The 20,405-nt window shown below is 37.2% G+C and overlaps 1 protein-coding gene across 1 annotated transcript; it reads right to left on the bottom strand.

Annotated features, from left to right (window-relative positions):
* Positions 1-9,621: 9,621 nt before the first annotated feature.
* LOC137242841 (piggyBac transposable element-derived protein 4-like) lies at positions 9,622-11,660 on the bottom strand. The gene is made up of 2 exons (XM_067770092.1): positions 11,557-11,660; positions 9,622-11,498 (listed from the first exon to the last, which is right to left on the bottom strand). The coding sequence occupies exon 2, from the start codon at positions 11,452-11,454 to the stop codon at positions 9,688-9,690; it is 1,767 nt and encodes a 588-aa protein (XP_067626193.1). The 5' UTR covers positions 11,455-11,498; positions 11,557-11,660; the 3' UTR covers positions 9,622-9,687.
* Between the last annotated feature and the right edge of the window lie 8,745 nt (positions 11,661-20,405).

Below are 20,405 nucleotides of genomic sequence, written 5' to 3'. Positions count from 1 at the left end.
CTGAAGCTGAAGTACAACCCGCCACAGGCTTGGAAGTCAACCCGGATAAAACCGAGCTTGTTCTCTTCACGAGGAGGTACAAAGTACCAAATCTTACACCGCCAAGAATTGGGGGTACGTTCTTAGCGTTTAGAGATCAAGTCAAATACATATTTGGGAGTCATTTTGTATAGGAAGCTATTATGGAGTGACCATATAGTGGAGCGATCCAAGAAGGCAGCAGCAGAGCTGCTCACCTGCAAGAGGGCAATTAGCACCTACTGGGGAACCTCCCCTAAGATGACCTACTTTATTTACACAGCCATTGTGCGCCCGATTCTTGTTTATGGTGCCTTAGTCAGGTGGCCTGCACTAGCTAAAAGTACTTATCTTAAAATGCTTCAAATGGTGCAATGGAGTTCGGAGCTCTGCATTACCGGGGCTCTCGGCTCCACTCCAGATTCCGTTACATACATACATGGATACATAGATATATATAGGCCAAGCTAATAAAAGCGTGTTAAAAAGGGCTCCAGTATGCTCCTTCGTAGATGTGCCATGCATCCACTTCTATCATTAATAAAGGAATGCGTTTTTCTCATTATGTGCAAGGTTTCAAATCTATGGCCATTTGGGGTGGTCATAAGTTCAATTGACCTTATGTTCGTTGACCTTATATCACCACACAATCACATTAATGCATTGTCATCGAGCCGTGATACGTGTGCAAAGTTTCAATCAAACGTATGGCCATTCAAAGTGGTAATAAAGCCAATTGACCTTATGTTCGTTGACCTTATGTCACCACACCATCACATTAATGCATTGTCATCGAGCCTTGATACGTGTGCAAAGTTTCAATTCAACTTATGGCCATTCAAAGTGGTAATAAGGCCAATTGACCTTATGGCCGTTGACCTTATGTCACCACACCATCACGTTAATGCATTGTCATCGACCGTGATACGTGTGCACAGTTTCAGTCAAACTTATGGCCATTCAAAGTGGTAATAAGGCCAATTGACCTTATGTCACCACACTACCACATTAATGCATTGTCATCGGTCCTTGATACATATGCAAAGTTTCAAATTAATCAGACTTCTAGAAACAGTTGAAAATTAAGCTCAAAAATTCCGTTACATAGATACAAGCCAAGCTAATAAAAGCGTGTTAAAAAGGGCTCCAGTATGTTCTTTCGTAGATATGCCATGCATCCACTTCTATCATTAATAAAGGAATGCGTTTTTCGCATTATGTGCAAGGTTTCAAATCTATGGCCATTTGGGGTGGCCATCGGTCCTTGATACGTATGCAAGGTTTCAAATTAATCAGACGTCTAGAAACCGGTGAAAATTAAGCTCAAAGATTCCGTTACATACAGGCCAAGCTGATAAAAGCGTGTTGAAAAAACAGACGTTTTCGATGTCAGCTTAATACGGACTTTTTATCACCCATTTCACCAAGTTATTAAAACAAAACACTAAAACAAAAGTTATATAATAAATTTATATGCTTACTTTGCATATTTTTTCCAAAAAATATTGAACAATGAATTCAAATAAAATTACCCAAGGCGTTTCAAATTGTTTTCAAATTGTCCTCAAGTTGTTAAAAAAAAGCAATAAAGGTACCGATTTTTTTACATTTTATATTGCGATTGGCTGAAAGAATAAACCAAAGCAGTGATGCAAAATCTTTTAGTAGGTTCTAGGGGCCTTAAGACTCCTTTGAAATGATTCTTACCTCATACTTAAGTTGAGGATATATGTACGTATGAGAAGGTTTTGAAATATCATTTGGGCTTACATTCAAAAATCTGTTGTTTATTTGCGAAACCATACAATAGCGTCTGAATTGTTAATTTTAATTTTCACACTTCATCCTTCAACACCCAAGTCTCCCGGTTTGACATAAAGTTGGAGGCCCTATCCAAAACTAGTCCCTTGGAGTGAATCACATTGATTATAGCCTATCAACCAAGTTTAAATATCACCTAAACCTTACGGCTCCTTTTACAAATGTGAATACTTAGGCATATATATTTACGAGGTGTGGCTTTTTCCTTCGCAAGAACACATAAAGTGGTGAAGTAAAAGCTTTCCCAAGACAGTCGAACTAATGACAGTGTGGGCAGTCGAACTAGTCTGAAAACTGAAGCTAAGCTGTCATCCATAATGAGCTCTTATATCATATGGCCGGAAAACAGCAGCTAACATCTTTCAACATAAAATATGTCGACTTTCATTCTAAAATATCGTTTTGATTTAACGAAGACTATTGAAATAAATGATGTGAACACAAACGTCTGCAAAATTTGGTCTACATTTTAAAAGTTTTATCCAGGGTCCTTGTAAAATTTTAGTTATGTAGAAGCGCCGAGGATTATTCAATTTTCACCCATGAGTTACGCAATGACATCCACTTAGACTGCTTATGATTTCGAGGACGGCATCCTTGGCCGAATAGTCACTCCCTAACGTTTCAAGGTGTTTCTCTGGTGTAGCTCGGCAGCATAGCCCGACAAAGACATCCGTTAGAAAGTCTTCGGAGCTACACCTAGACCTTCTAGGAAAGTGACGTCGACGAAGGTATGAGTTCGAAGTCGCAGTCCTATAGCTTTTGTGCTGGCATATGGTATGAGGGTCAGGAGGCGTGGTAGCGACTGGTGTTTGGGATTGTTACTGTTCGCACATGATTTAAAGAAATTGTGTTCGCGACGATTGCTAGGAGTTAACGCAGGTGAAACTACGCTTTGCACGAGCTATACAGACAAAAGTGTGACCATTTTATGTATCTCTATTTCTTTTCAGCAAACGCAGCAGTACCAATTCCAAAGACCGGGGTTAGTTTCGCAGCTTCTCTGAGGTAAGCGAACGAGGCACAATCCCTCCGCAAGGAGCTACTCCTGAAAATTTTTGACCGATCTGCAAGATTTTTAGGCAAAAGCCCCGGATCTTTCCGGAATCGCCAAAACGTTGATTTTCTTAAATACATACAAACAAAACCTGGTAAAAGTCCAGCTGAGGAGTCGTCTGCTAATATCGAGAGAGGTGTCAAACGAATCATTCAAAAGATATTAACGAAAAACCGAAAAATGACCCGAGGGTCCCTCCGAAACCGGGGGTGGGATCCATAGTATTTTTGTGCAGAACACCTTCGGCCCTTCGGCCGCGCTTATAAAAAATTACCCTGGGTGGGTCCAACACCGGTTTGGAGACCAAAACTATATCCGCACAAAACACTTCTGCTCACAGTTTTTGTTTGTGGGTACCCCAACATTACAACAACCACATGAAAATCGCCAACTTCAACTGCAAATATCTCCGAACAGAGATATAATTTTTCTTTTCCGCCTTCGGGTTATTGTTATCGATGTCAATACGCGTCTTTTCTGGTAGCGTATTAGCAGTCGACCCCTAGACTTTGACCCAAAACCTTTCTTAAATATTATTTTTGTAAATTGAAAAATCAAGCTTTTTAAAGTCAGAACACCGACGTATACCGGCGCGCCACCCACGCCGCCACCGCCGCCGATAAAGTGATCGGCGTAAACCTCTACTACACGGTGGCGTAATGTCGGAACATTGTACGTAATGGAGTTGATGTGAGCGAAATCAAAAAGCAAATCAATCAGTGAAAGAAAAATAACCGAAGCTAGAGACGAAACGGGACGGTGTGTTATCAATTTGTCATCGAAGTGTTAAGGGATTGTTATCGATGAGCTATCGGTTTGTGGCTTCGAGAACCGATTAGTTAAAAATTTTGCTATTGACAAAAAATCTATCAACGACTCAGTTATATTTTATCGATGATCTATTGGCTTGTTATTGGAAATTTATCGATTTACTATTGAGAAAATAACGATATTTCAATTTCTATCGAAAAGTTACCAATGTGTTCTTATCGATTTGTTATCAGAAAGTTTTCACGACTTAACTTAAAAAAGCAAGAGATTTTTTATTCCCAATCTGTTATCTTGTTTTTTCTTTTTTTTACCTCACACGATGACACATCGGTAAACAGTGATAACAAGCCGTTAACAAACCGAAAACTCGACTCGTTTTCGATTGGAACCCATAAAAAGCCGTCAAAGCTCTTCTCAAATATTGAGAAATTATTTCTTTCTGGTAAAGTTGCCGCTGTTGTAAGGGGGCTCAAAATATTACGGCGGCAGGATGGCTGTCGTAAGAACTACCTTTACTACCAGAAAGAGTCACTATCGTTTCCTACGCCGATGACTGCACAATAATGGCCACAGGCATAGGCCCACAGATCTATGAGCTTTGGAACAAAATAAACAGCTATCTCCCTGATCTCTCCAGTTTTTTCGACTCGCGAAGCCTGAAATTGTCACCAACTAAATCATCGGCGACCTTATTTACAACATGGACGCTCCAAATGTCGACCATATTGAATATCCACGTCGATGGCATTGCGCTACCGACTGTCTTACACAAAAAAATTTGGGGTCTGACTTTCGTTCAGGGTCTACATTTTGGAGAGCATGCAGACGCAATTGTACCGAAAATCCAGAGTAATGAAATGTTTACCAAACAGTTTCTGTTGAATACCCAGAAACCTGGGCCACCCAACAGACATCTGATTGATGAGCCTACACCGCCCAGGGGCTTAAAGGGCCACCTCGGTAAGCATTACGAGGATATACGGCACCTGCGAAAACAGCCGTATGAAGCTAAAAAGCACAAGCAGATCCTCAGTGAAATCCACAAACACGCGTCGGACCTCTATGCCAGGAATTGCCCGGTGAATTCAGTACTCAAAGAACAATACCCAAAATTAGCAGAGGAGGAACGTACTCTCCCCAGGGAAACGTGTGTCACTCTAGCTCAACTTCGATTTATCCAGACACAACCCCAACATACAAAATGTATGTTCTGTTTGAAATGTGTCCCCACATGACACCAACAATCTCTTCAACTGTGTGACAGTTTGTGATTGGTAGCAACTATTGGATGGGGCGAAGCACTGCTACAACAACAACAGCAACAGAAATTCAGTCCGCATCGGGCAATTGTAAACTGTTCGCCTCCTATTTCTACTGCTAATATTTTCCACAAGTTCGCAAAGAAACAACGCAATTAATGGATGTCAATCTACAAGCGTCGAAAATGTTGTCAGCCGATCAAACGTGGCGCCAGAATATATCACAAAGGTATACATATAGTAGGGTGACCCAAAAAACTATTTTCTTTCTTTTTGGTAAAACGAAAATATTGTTCAGGACCTAATGATGTAGTGAATTCGGAAGATATACTTTCAGCACTTACATATGTAAATATGTATGCAAGTGCTAGCTTGAGAGAGTATAATAATTACCTGCAGTGCGACCACACACAAACACCCTTTGAGTCGCAAAAATGTGTATACACTTATAGTATTTAATTACTTTTGAAATTGCTTAAAGGAATGGGAAATTCTTTATTACTTCGGGATTGCCCTCATTGCTTTTAAATGTATGAAAATATTTATTGAAGCAGTTTATAATTTATAATTTATTAATTTGGGAAAAATTTGAACAACCTGACATCAGGACGGACAAGACGACAGCTTTTTCGATTATACCTTGTAAATCTATTCAAAACCTTTTCTCCCAGGGGTTGGATTTGAACCCGCACTCTTACGATGGTTGAAGTGTTACAAACGCATTCAGCCACGCCTTAGTTGTTATAAACTTTATATAAAAGCATGTGTTAAAGTTATCCTTTTTGTTGGGGGCCGTGTTGGAGGACATATCCCTCCTGATTTCACGTTGGTTATATTTTTCACAAATAATTAAATAAATTATAAATTAACAAGTAAGGAAGGCTTAGTTCGGGCTGCGAGCTTTGGAAACAAAAAAGGGAAAATCACCATGTAGGAAAGTGAACCTAGGGTAACCATGGAATGTTTTTGTATGGGTATCAAATGGGAGGTATTCAAGAGGGTTTTAAAAGGGAGTAGCCCTTAGTTGTATACGTGAAGGCGTTTTCGAGATATCGACCAAAATGTGGACCAGGGTGACCCAGAACATCTTCTGTCGGGCACCGCTAATTTATTTATATATGTCATACCACGAACAGTATTCCTGCCAAGATTCCAAGGGCTTTTGATTTCGCCCTGCAGAACTTTTTCAATTTCTTCTACTTAATATGCTAGTTGTCACACCCATTTTACAAAGTTTTTTCTAAAGTTATATTTTGCGTCAATAAACCAATCCAGTTACCATGTTTCATCCCTTTTTTCATATTTTGTATAGAATTATGGTATTTTTTTTAATTTTTCGTAATTTTGGATATCGAAAAATTGGGCGTGATCATAGTCGGATTTCGTTCATTTTTTATACCTAGATAAAGTGAATTTAGATAAGTACGTGAACTAAGTTTAGTAAAGATATATCGATTTTTGCTCAAGTTATCGTGTTAACGGCCGAGCAGAAGGACAGACGGCCGTTTGTGTATAAAAACTGGGCGGGGCTTCAACCGATTTCGCCTATTTTCATAGAAAACAGTTACCGTCATAGAACCTATGCCCCTACCAAATTTCACAAGGATTGCTAAATTTTTGTTCGACTTATGACATTAAAAGTATTCTAGACAAATTAAATGAAAAAGGGCGGAGCCACGCCCATTTTGAAATTTTCTTTTATTTTTGTCTTTTGTTGCACCATATCATTACTGGGGTTGAATGTTGACATCTATATATATAAAAATCAAATTCTGTGTGTGTGTGTGTTCGCTATGGAAACGTATTTCCCACACTCAATCATCACCAAATTTTGGTTATAGGTTCCTTCGATCAACGGGAAGGTTTTAGGCTAAAAATAATTTCGATATATAAAAGGGGCGTGGCACCTCCCATACAAATGGAATCTTTTGTACTGCATAACTTTGAAGGTATACATGCCAGAACATTGAAATTTAGTAAGGAGTTATATGAAGTCAATCCCTAACACCACCAAGAAAATATGGAATTGGAAAAAGGGGACGTGGCACCTCCCATACAAATGGCATATATTATACTGCTTATATCTGGATGTCGTAATGGTAGGATAATGGAAATTGGTAAGGAGCTATGTGACGTTAAGTCCTAACACTTCCAGTAAAATGTGGAATGGGGATAAACTATGGCTGCCGTACAAACTTAAGTTATTTTAACACCTAAAGTTTGACTGCATTGTTGAGTTTGGCTGTTATGCCTTTTGGACGTTAGTAATCTGCCGCTGTTAAACAAATTTTTTAGGTTCAGTCTATCTACATCTTCTATAAAAATCAAATTCTGTGTGTGTGTTCCCTATGAAAACGTGTTTGCCATACTTCAATCATCACCAAATTTTGGCTCTAGGTTCCTTCGATCAAGACGCAAGTTTTTCATGTTTCAGAATTAAGAATTTTAAATTTAAATGTTTTTGTTTTTTGGCTATGCGAACGAACTATCTTAGCTCCCAAAAATGATCATGTTAACAAAATCAATGATCGCATTCAAAACCAATTTCCTGGTGAAGTGACGAAATAGAAATCGATCGACACAGTTACAGATGAAGATAAAATTGTGAATTATCCAAATGAATTTTTACACTCCTTAGAACCAAAAGGAATGACAACGCATATATCAAATTTGAAAATTGGCTCACCAATCATTCTTCTTCGGAATTTAAACCCACCAAAATTGTGCAATGGAGCCAGACTTTGCGTTTAGAAATTAATGAATAATGTAATCGAGGCAACAATCATCAGCGGTAGAAGTAAAGGTGAAGATGTGTTCATACCACGAATCCCAATGATTCCTACAGATCTGCCATTCAATTTTAAGCGCTTACAGTTTCCTGTACGCCTTGCTTTTGCTGTTACAATTAACAAAGCGCCAGGACAATCGTTTACTAGGCTTACATTTAGAGAGTCCGTGCTTTTCCCATGGCTAGCTATATGTTTCTTGCTCTAGAGTTGGAACACCAAAAAATTTGTTTATCATTTGCACCGAACGAATAAACCAAAACTATTGTGCACCCACATATATTAAAATAAGATAGAAGAATAAAATGTTTTAACAGAAAGTTTCACCAAATATGCGTATAAAATTCAATTCAGTTAACAGAAAAATAAATTTAATTATCAACAAACAAAACAGAAACAAGTAAGGAAGGCTAAGTTCGGGTGTAACCGAACATTACATACTCAGCTGAGAGCTTTGGAGACAAAATAAGGGAAAATCACCATTTAGCAAAATGAACCTAGGGTAACCCTGGAATATGTTTGTATGACATGTGTATCAAATGAAAGGTGTTAATGATTATTTAAAACGTAGTGGGCCTTAATTCTATATGTGGACGCCTTTTCGAGATATCGCAATAAGGGTGGACCAGGGGTGACTCTATAATGTGTTTGTACGATATGGGTATCAAATTAAAAGTATTAATGAGGGTTTTAAGAGGGAGTGGTGGTAGTTGTATATGTGAAGGCGTTTTCGAGATATCGATCAAAATGTGGACCAGGGTGACCCAGAACATCTTCTGTCGGGTACCGCTAATTTGTTTATGTATGTAATACCACGAACAGTATTCCTGCCAAGATTCCAAAGGCTTTTGATTTCGCCCTTTTCATTTTCTTCTACTTAATATGGTAGGTGTCACACACATTTTACAAACTTTTTTCTAAAGTTATATTTTGCGTCAATAAACCAATCCAATTACCATGTTTCATCCCTTTTTTCATATTTGGTATAGAATTATGGCATTTTTTTTAATTTTCGTAATTTTCGATATCGGAAAGGTGGGCGTGGTCATAGTCGAATTTTGGTCATATTTTATACCAAGATAAAGTTACTTCATATAAGTACGTGAACTAAGTTTAGTTAAGATATATCGTTGTGCGCAAGTTATCGTGTTAACGGCCGAGCGGAAGGACAGACGGTCGACTGTGTATAAAAACTGCGCGTGGCTTCAACCGATTTCGCCCATTTTCACAGAAAACAGTTATCGTCATAGAATCTATGTCCCTACCAAATTTCACAAGAATTGGTAAATTTTTTTTCGATTTATGGCATTAAAAGTATTCTAGACGAATTAAATGAAAAAGGGCGGAGTTACGCCCATTTTGAAATTTTCTTTTATCTCTGTATTTTGCTGCACCATATCATTACTGGAGTCGAATGTTGACATAATTTACATTTATACTGTAAAGATATTAAATTTTTTGTTAAAATTTGACTTAAAAAATTATTTTTTAAAAGTGTGCGTGTTCGTCACCCGATTTCGCTAATTTTTATTTAGCACACATATAGTAATAGGAGTAACGTTCCTACCAAATTTCATCATGATATCTTCAACGACTGCCAAATTACAGCTTGCAAACTTTTAAATTACCTTCTTTTAACCCTAGAACACACACCCGGGTACAAATGTATCCAGTATCAACTTTGAAGTGTTGTGACTTTTGAACCGCTATACCAATAGGAAGATTATTTAGTTTCGAGTTCAAATTCAAAATTTGAACCAGATCCGACCATTGGTTCAGGAGCTACAGCCTTCCAAACACATTATATACATAAACACACACCCGGGATACGTTTGTACCCCAATAGTAAAAATCCTCATAATAATCAAAAAAAACATTTTTTATATTATTGTTTTATTTGGAGAATTAAAAATATTCATTTCACACATTATATTATTGACTTTTATTATAAAAATTATAAAAATGCATTTTAGATCTAAGGAAAATCATGGCAAATAGAGAAATTTGTTGATGTGACCGAATGTACAAGACACATTGGCTTCTTACATTTGGCGCACAGCTTTCTGGTTTTTCTACGGCGTTTTTCCTCTTGTGCGTAACATAAATAGCAAGATCCGGACACAGGTTTTGGCGTGCGCGCTGCGGCAGATGTTGATGCTGCTGTTGACACCATTGATTCCAGCGGTCGGTTGAAATATGCTTCAATAGCAATTTTAGTCGAAAAATTTCGCGTCACTTGACGATTTATGGCTCTGGCTTCAATAATGGGCATACACAATGCTTCAGCCAAGCTGCGCAGGATCTGCTTACGCTTGTTGTTTGTTCTCCAAGGCAACATAGGGTTATTCAAATCGTAGACAATGTAGGCTGCAAGAGCTGTAATGTCAAACATGTTGAAGAACATCGCTAGTGGCCATCGTATTGTTTGTCTTTGTGTTGGATATTCCGCAAACATTTGATCCATTCGATCAACACCACCTTTGGTACGATTATAATATTCAATTATTTCAGGTTTCCCACTGTCAGCTATTTCAGCATCATTATGCATGGTCGAAAGCAAAATTACTGCTTTATTTTTTTTGGGAACATAAGAGCACATTGTCACATTATTTTTGAAGCCAAATGTCGTTGAACCAATTGTCCTGTTTTTGTTCTGCTTCATTTCTTGAGGAATATATGATTTGTTTTTGCGCAAAGTTCCAACGATCGTGAGTTTCCAGGTGAGAAGCAGTTCTGCAACTGGCAAGGTTGTAAAAAAATTGTCCATTGTAATGTTTCGGCCACTTCCTTGGTATTTGGTAGACAAATCCTTCACCACTCGTTCGCCTTGGTTCGTTTCCCTACCAGTTTCTGCTTGGCCAGTATATATTTGTCCATGCAGTGGATATGCATTTGTGGCATCGCAAATCCACCAAACCTTGACTCCATATCTTGCAGGTTTTGACGGTATGTACTGCGTAAACCGTATGCGTCCACGGTAAGGAAATAATTGTTCATCAATCGTCAAGCATGAGCTGGGCTTGTAATGTGCAGCAAGATTATTGTTCATCATCGTCCACAACTCACTGATCGGTGCTGCTTTATCAGTTAGTAAGCGTCTTGCATGAGTGTTTTTATCGTCAAATCTTAGGAACCGCAATATCGAACAGAAACGGTTGACTCCCATTGTGGCGCGATATAAAGGATAGTTTTTGACGCTCCATAAATCTCGAACATGTTCTCCATTGCTATGGTTCGCACCAGTCATAATAAGTATGCCAAAAAATGCATACAGCTCTGTTATTGACACAGGCGTCCATGACTTAGGAGTTGTGTTTGGATGCGCATTGTTGTAAGCATTATAAGTTTCTTTTGCTAACTTATTTGTGCGGCGCATAATTATATCAGCCATTTCAACCTTCATGAAACATTTGAATGTTTGCTCTATTGACAACATTTCAGTGCATCTAGCTGGTCCAGAACGTTCTCTTATAATATTTTGTCCGAGTACCTGACGACTTACATTTGGTTCTTTCATCCACTCAGTACCATAACGTGCAACAAATTTTTCGCCACTAGCAGATAATTCATTATTTTCTTCTATTTCTTCATCATCCTCATAGTCCGCATAATCAGGTAATACTTCTGCGGCACTTTGCGAAACTTCAGCATCGTCATCAGCAATTTCAATGTCATTGAATTGAATTTCTTCTTCATCTACAGAGTCAAAGTCATAGGGGAGCGTCATCGTCACAAATTTCATCAAATAAAGATTGTATATATGATTCTCGCTGTTCCTCAGTTAGTCTGCATAATAAAAAAAATTAGTATATGTTTACATTGTTGCTTATTTTACATTTTTTACCTTCTATATGCTGCTTTTGATAAATATTCGTTTCTTCTTGAAGTCATTTCGTATCCAGTTATTTATAGTTTCAGTTATATTTATTTTCACTTCTTACACTTTTGAGCACCAAAACAATAATGAATATATCAACAGGCAGCATTTATAACAACACCTCGTGTGAAAACAACCCTTGCAGCTGCATATAAAATACAAAAACCAGTTATACCAGTGTATTTGCTACCTACGTACCCATACCTTGCGCGACCTTTTTGCACATATCTTTTGAATCAGGTAGAATATTTCAATGAAATAAAAACCAAAATGTGTATTGGTTGTTACTCTACAAGTATATTATTATAAATTATATTATTTTGTTTTGCATTTATCAGGACAACAACAAAAACAAAAATCCACTGTTGCATGTCCTGAACTTATTTGCCCATATCTCTGGAACCAGTAGGAATATTCGAATGAAGACAAAATACTTGTTATGTATTAAAATATACATTTCAAAAAATCAGAGAAATCGGTTGAATAAGCATTAAAAAAACCGCAAAATAAGGTCCCGGGTACAAACGTATCCCGGGTGTGTGTTTACGTGGCATTTTCTGGGTGTGTGTTCTAGGGTTAAAAGTGGGCGGTGCCACGCCCATTGTCCAAAATTTTTCTAATTTTCTATTTTGCGTCATAAGGTCAACGCACCTGCCAACTTTTATCGCTTTATCCGTCTTTGGTAATGAATTATCGCAATTTTTCGGTTTTCGAAATTTTGAATATCGAAAAAGTGGGCGTGGTTGTAGTCCGATTTCGTTCATTTTAAATAGCAAGATGAGCGCCCAGGAACCTACATACCAAATTTCATCAGGATACCTCAAAATTTACTCAAGTTATCGTGTTAACGGGCGGACGGACGGACATGGCTAAATGAATTTCTTTTTTCACCCAGATCATTTTGATATATAGAAGTCTATATCTACCTCGATTAGTTTATGCCGTTACGGATTACCGTTATGCGAACAAAGTTAATATACTCTGTGAGCTCTGCTCAGCTGAGTATAAAGTAACGCAACATTCATTCGATCTCGGGCGTTACAACGTACGCCGGTTAAAGCTAGTTTACTTATATGCATGCTGTAAAGATATTAAATTTTTTGTAAAATTTGACTTTGAAACAATTTTTTTTTAAGTGGGCGTGTTCGTCTCCCGATTTTGAAAATTTTTATTGAGTACACATATAGTAATAGGAGTAACGTTCCTGCCAAATTTCATCGTGATATCTCCAGCGAATGCCAAATTACAGCTTGGAAAACTTTTAAATTACCTTCTTCTAAAAGTGGGCGGTGCCACGCCCATTGTCCAAAATTTTACTAGTTTTCTATTTTGCGTCATAAGTCAATCCACCTACCAAGTTTCATCGCCTTATCCGTCTTTGGTAATGAATTATCGCACTTTTTCGGGTTTTCGAAATGTTCGATATCGAAAAAGTGGGTGTGGTTATGGCTCGATTTCGTTCATTTTAAATGGCGATCTGAGATGAGTGCCCAGGAACCTACATACCAAATTTCATCAAGATACTTCAAAATTTACTCAAGTTATCGTCTTAAAGGACAGACGGGCACACGGAGGGACGGACATGGCTGAATCAAATTTTTTTTTTTGATTCTGATGATTTTCATATATGGAAGTCTATACCTATCTAGATTCCTTTATACCTGTATAACCAACCGTTATCCAATCAAAGTTAATGTACACTATGTGCAAAGCACGATGAGTATAAAAATAGCTTCAAATAAATGTTTTCATACATTTAAAAGCAATGATGGCAATCCCCGCTTAACATATATAAATAGACAACATTGGTTAATTATTTTTAGTTCTATAAACAAAACAAAAATAAAAATACCAGTTTATTTGAAACCATAGTTTTCTTTTGGTTTCATGATCTATTCATACATGTAGGAAATTTAGAGTATTGATTAACGGTTTTCCCCACAACCTATAGCATTCACGTACGTCACAAATTTAAAGCACACCACCAAAAATTAAATCACAACCACAAATATTTATTTATAGATAATACAAACATATATATTTTCATTTTGACTGATGAGTGCTCTATAACCCTATCTCATCTGCCATTTCGTTTATGCCCTATAAGTTCAATATTTTTTGACGTGAGCTGGAGCGTCAATGATACGAAAATGGGGCGTTAAGTCGAGATAGGTGATGTTCCATTCAGCAGTCGATTTGAAACAGAACCTTCCAATTCAGGTTTCATCGAATTTATTACAAACGCTAGAACTTCAGCATCATTAAAATTTGTATATACACCCGGTAAATTGGATTCCCCACATTCCATCCCACCTGATGCCACAGCACAAATTCGCCCATCCACAACTCCCGGTGCTCCAGAATCTCCACGACATATATCACCTTCACCACGTCCACAAATCATTGATGATGTTAAAGTTTTTATATTCTTATAAATTCTAGCACAATCCCCCATTGATACTATATCCAGGACAGTAGTTCGAAGAACATCCGAAAACTCAGATAAGCCTGCACATGTTGCACCCCATCCACTAACTCGCATTTTTTTACGATTCGTTAATTGAGTATTGCAAAGCTTAATTGCTGTTATTTCAGAAGTCTCGCTAAAGGATGAACTCAATTTTATAGCAGCTATATCCATTTGTGCAGAGTCCTCATTATAAGCATCTGGAATAATAAAACGCTGCCCTGTGCGGATTACTCCACCATCGCACCTATTGACTGTACCAGCTCTAACATCGGTCCAATCCGCTCGTTTGCTTTTCAGGCAATGCGCTGCTGTAATAACTGTATGCATATTTACTAATGAACCGGCGCAAAAATATTTATAAAGATGATGTAATGAAACCATAGATGGGTGAATATTCGAAACTTTGCCATTAAAAATGCGGAATCGCGAACTCGCACCGCTCAAAAGACAACTAAGCAAAACTAACAGGAGAGCGAGATAATTTTGTAACTTCATTTTAAATAGTGACCTCTTACGACGATTGTTAAGTATACAGCACAAGGCAAGAAAACTATTTGCGCGCTATTTATACCTTTTTAAATTTTTCAAAATCAGATAACCAAGAAGTTTTCGCTCTACCAAAATAACAAAGTAAATATAATTAAGTATATTCCACCGAAATGAAATTAGCGAGAGCTTGGACAAATATTTGGCCAGTCATTTTCAAAAGTGAATTTCTTTCGATTGTTTATATATATATATATATATTAGGGTGTTTAGAGATATTATAGTTAATACTCAAATTGTATGTTAAAACCAATGAAGAAGCCAAAATTGCAAAATCGTACGCCATTTAGAAGGCGGTGCCCAATGCTCTTAAAAAAGTGAGAGCGTAAATCTCTCTACAATTTCGGAAAAAAAAGAAATGTTAGTTTGCAAAAACACTTATTTTATTTGGTTATTTTAAAATAAGGATCTTTTTAAAAATAAGCACATTTTATAGAAAAACAAATAATCAAAATGTAGGCTTTAAAAACGGCCCTCTTTGTTGGCTCAGTCCGGACGCGTTTTCGATTAGCCTCTACAATCTGCAGTAACAACTGTTTTTCCTGCTGATCATTTGTTATGAATAAGCGACCGCCATTATATTTACAATGTTCACTTTGTTTTCATAGCTCACTTTCTTGAAAAAAAAAAGTGATAATCCGACCAGTTCGTCAGATAGCTACCACAAATGTAACTGCAATGGTTTTAGCTATCTCTTCATCAATTTCTCTGTGATTTCGAGACTTTTTTTTTAAATATTTGGTAACTGAAATCTGCATTATTGCTGTTTGGGATCCCTACTTAGTTTGTCAAAAGTGCTCCAAAACGGATTAATCTGTTCAACTTTTCCTGCCCCTTATTTGTGAGATAGTAAACTCCTTGACTGTAGAAATGGAAAAATTGATGTGCATAAATAAGCTTAACCATCCATCGAGCGCAATTTATAGGCCCAAATGCTCTGCAATCATTTTTTTTTTCTATTGGTTGCCTTAACACCAAAATCGTCCATCAAAAAAGCTCGAGGTAGTTATTTCGTAACTGGTCTTTCTTACGAAGATGATGTAGAAAGAATTCCATGGCATTATTTCTTAGCTCAACTTTACCAGGAGACAAAAACAGTGGGTTGTAGTCTGATCGAACTATTTCTTTCTATGATTCCTTTAACCTTTATATAAGAGATTTTCAGGTGAGCTTGAAGACCGCAAACATAATGTAAATACCTCATTCGAAACTATTTTCATTATGTGATGGGGACACGGAAACCATAGAGGTTTTTTCTTCAGTTAATTTTCAATGAAAATGCTTACACCACTCTTGATACCAATATTGACGGCTGTTGTATCACGACCCGTACCAATTACTTTATTGTCGAGATCCCATGTCTTAATAGTTTTAATTACTGTATTTCCAGCTTCCTAACCTGTTGCACTGGCATGTTTTGGCACTCCCAGCAATTTCTTATTTCCATCAGATAAGGAAACTAGTACTGGTAGCTTCAAGCCCCTGACACATTCATGACTAGAAGGCTGTTCTAAGCCTTTGGTTGAAGAAACATCTTCGTTCTCGCTTGCTAAAACTTTAAGTTTTTTTTAGAAGAAGGTTGGTAAAATTTATAATCAGTACCATTTTCTGATCAATTTTTTGCATTTAAACTATCATTTTAGTCATGATCGGGTGGAATACTAGAAGGAGTAGGGGATTTTGCAGGAAAACCATTTTTTTCTTTGCTTTTCTTCTTTTTCAAATCTTTATAGTGCTCTCTCTTGCTTTCTAATATTCTCTTTTTGTCTTGAGATGAAACGGAAATTTTTCTCTCGGTTCTTTGGTCAATTGACCTTTATTTTTCTTTAAGGCCACTGTGAATGCACTTTTTCTAGTTTTTCAATCGAACCCCTCGCACATTTATTCGGGACTAGTGCTTTGCTCCAAACTTTATATTTGAGGCTTTATAAAAATTTTACAATTCAGTAATCTAATGCTGAAAATTTTTAAAATGTTTAACTTCTGAGTCCTTAAAAAGGAACGAACAAAAACTTTCTAAAATAAAATTTTACAGAAATTTATTAAAACTTAACCTTATTGAGCACTGCCTTCCATATATTTTACTGTGATAAGATTTTGTAATAATTGGAGGCTCCTTAGCTCTCTAAAAAAACTTTAGATTTTTGAACCACCCTAATATGTGTATGTTTATTTATAGGTTAAATATAGTACTGTTACCATGATCGTATGTTTAATGATTAAATACGGAAAAGTACAACACACTTATTAAGTTCTATTTTCTCCCAAACTACTTATTTGATCTATTGCATAACTACTGCCATAAAATCAGATTTGGAACACTGCTCTTGGGCTAACATAAATAACATCTTTTGTTAAATATAAGTGAGACGTTAATTAGTTATGGATTTTAGGGTCTGTTCATCTTTCATATATTAATACAATTGAATGATTACTAGATGGCCTTTATAGGAGTTTAGAAATTCAATGGTACAATGGGTTTAAACTGAGTTTACCCAGACTTTCAAAGATATAAAATTGCATGGTTGAAAGTGGTGGATAGAGCACCGATACCCTCTATACCAAAATGAAGGTGTTACATGTATCTCGACCCGCGGAGGGGGGCCATAATTGCATTCCCCAAGCTAAGAAGGAATCGGAAGATGTGTGGCCCTTACAGCTGGGGAAAATGTCCTGATGCAGCTTAACCATCCATCGAGCGCGATTTATAGGCCCAAATGATCTGCAATCATTTTTTTCTATTGGTTGCCTTAACACCAAAATCGTCAGTCAAATAAGTTGGAGGTAATCATTTCGTAACTGGTCTTTCTTTCAAAGATGATGTAGCAAGAATTCCATGGCATTATTTCTTAGCTCAACTTTACCAGGAGACAAAAACAGTGGGTTGTACTCTGATCGAACTATTTCTTTCTATGATTCCTTTAACCTTTATATAAGAGATTTTCAGGTGAGCTTGAAGACCGCAAACATAATGTAAATACCTCACTCGAAACTATTTTCATTATGTGATGGGGACACGGAAACCATAGAGGTTTTTTCTTCAGCTAATTTTCAATGAAAATGCATACACCACTCTTGATAACAATATTGACGGCTGTTGTATCACGGCCCGTACCAATTACTTTATTGTCGATATCCCATGTCTTAATAGTTTTAAGTACTGCATCTCCAGCTAACCTGTTGCACTAGCATGTTTTGGCACTCCCAGCAATTTCTTATTTCCATCAGATAAGGAAACTAGTACTGGTAGCTTCAAGCCCCTGACACATTCATGACTAAAAGGCTGTTCTAAGCCTTTGGTTGAAGAAACATCTTCGTTCTTGCTTGCTAAAATTTTAAGTTTTTTTTTAGAAGAAGGTTGGTAAAGTTTATAATCAGTACCATTTTCTGATCAATTTTTTGCATTTAAACTATCATTTTAGTCATGATCGGGTGGAATACTAGAAGAAGTAGGGGATTTTGCAGAAAAACCATTTTTTTCTTTGCTTTTCTTCTTTTTCAAATCTTTATAGTGCTCTCCCTTGCTTTCTAATATTCTCTTTTTGTCTTGAGATGAAACGGAAATTTTTCTCTCGGTTCTTTGGTCAATTGACCTTTATTTTTCTTTAAGGCCACTGTGAATGCACTTTTTCTAGTTTTTCAATCGAACCCCTCGCACATTTATTCGGGACTAGTGCTTTGCTCCAAACTTTATATTTGAGGTTTTATAAAAATTTTACAATTCAGTAATCTAATCTGAAAATTCTTAAAATGTTTAACTTCTGAGTCCTTAAAAAGAAACGAACAAAAATTTTCTAAAATTAAATTTTACAGAAATTTATTAAAACTTAACCTTGTTGAGCACTGCCTTCCATATATTTTACTGTGATAAGATTTTGTAATAATTGGAGGCTCCTTAGCTCTCTAAAAAAACTTTAGATTTTTGAACCACCCTAATATGTGTATGTTTATTTATAGGTTAAATATAGTACTGTTACCATGATCGTATGTTTAATGAATAAATACGGAAAAGTACAACACACTTATTAAGTTCTATTTTCTCCCAAACTACTTATTTGATCTATTGCATAACTACTGGCATAAAACCAGATTTGGAACACTGCTCGTGGGCTAACATAAATAACATCTTTTGTTAAATATAAGTGAGACGTTAATTAGTTATGGATTTTAGGGTCTGTTCATCTTTCATATATTAATAAAATTGGATGATTACTAGACGGCCTTTATAGGAGTTTAGAAATTCAATGGTACAATGGGTTTAAACTGAGTTTACCCAGACCTTCAAAGACATAAAATTGCATGGTTGAAAGTGGTGGATAGAGCACCGATACCCTCTATACCAAAAATGAAGGTTTGGATACCACGTCTGGTGAAATCAGAGGATACACGGGATTGGAAGGTTTTACATGTATCTCGACCCACGGAGGGGGCCATAATTGCATTCTCCAAATTAATAAGGAATAGGAAGATGTGTTGCTCTTACAGCTGGGGAGAATTTCCTGATGCACTGGCGGTATTTACTGGCGCCTTAGGAAGAAGAGTCCTAAGGAGAATAACCAACACGCTCATAAAGGGGTGGTCGAAACGGACTCCGAGAACCTGAAATTAGCAGCAAATGACAAGTATAAAGGCGCATTGGTGTAGATGTTGGATGAGGACTATCTTGCTAATAATGGGGCTATCAATCTTGAAAATAAGCACAATATGCCAAAAGTAGTAGAGGTAGAAAGAAACCACGATTTCCTGGAACTAGCTTCAAATGACGAGGGTATAGAGGAGGGTTGGGACGAATACAGAGCTATGTTCGATGAACGTAAGATCGCAGGTCAAAAAGAAATTCCATCGAAATGGCGATACTGAGGAAGATCCTATGTAAAGGAAATGTAATCCAGGGAATGAAATTCTTGGACGTTGGAGCAGCGCACTGACATCAAGTGGCCGTATGAAACCAGGCTAATCCTGTTCATATTTCCACACCCCGCTGTACCGCGGTGAGGCATAGTCAGTCAGCACTGCTTCTCTTGCGCATTTCACTGCGCTCCACTTCGACAGGCATCAATCGCGACATCACTAGAAATGCCATTTTATTCACCGCAGTCCAATATTGTATGTGTCTGTATATTGGGGAAACTAAACTCCTAATGGAAAGCTCCTCTCCAAAAAATCTCTGCACAAAAGTATATAAGCAATGAAATATTACGTGTTCTTCGTTTCCAATTCGGCAGAAACGATCATCCTCTATCCTACGCTTATGTAGATGTACCTTAAAACCACCGTGCCCATTCAATATCTGTATGGGGTGGTAGCTTAGCTCGCGATGCTTCTGCTCGTACCATTCTAGTACATTCCGAATTAATGTGAAGATTCAGTGAAGAAGTATAGCAATAATACGTTAGGCTACTCGTATATCTTTTTAGTGGATCATTTTAGGTCCGTGATATCGAGCTAGTTACGTTGGATAAAAGCTAATGGATACCTTCGCCTAGCGCGCTGGTGTTGGGCATTAATCGCATTTGGGCTCCACTAACTCTAGATACTACCTCTCCCAGTGGTCTTTAACAGTGGGCTTTGATTCAATGTTTACTCCTAAATATTTCAAGAAAGACTTTGACTCTACTATAAAATCTCCTATGGTTACTAACTCATCCACAACTCGCTTTGAGTCACCAAAGGTCGACCTGCTATTCATTTCCGGCTCCATATTCGTCAGCCCTTTCTTTATTTTTCTCAGGTCGTCACTACATAATGCTTGGAGCAGATCCAGTTCCTTGCCAGTATAATCTGCATAGCTGGAAATTTG

This window comes from Eurosta solidaginis, chromosome 2 (genome assembly GCF_040869045.1).
Source record: "Eurosta solidaginis isolate ZX-2024a chromosome 2, ASM4086904v1, whole genome shotgun sequence".
In the NCBI taxonomy this organism is placed as follows: Eukaryota; Metazoa; Arthropoda; class Insecta; order Diptera; family Tephritidae; genus Eurosta; species Eurosta solidaginis.
This window is presented reverse-complemented; position numbering and strand designations above follow the sequence as displayed.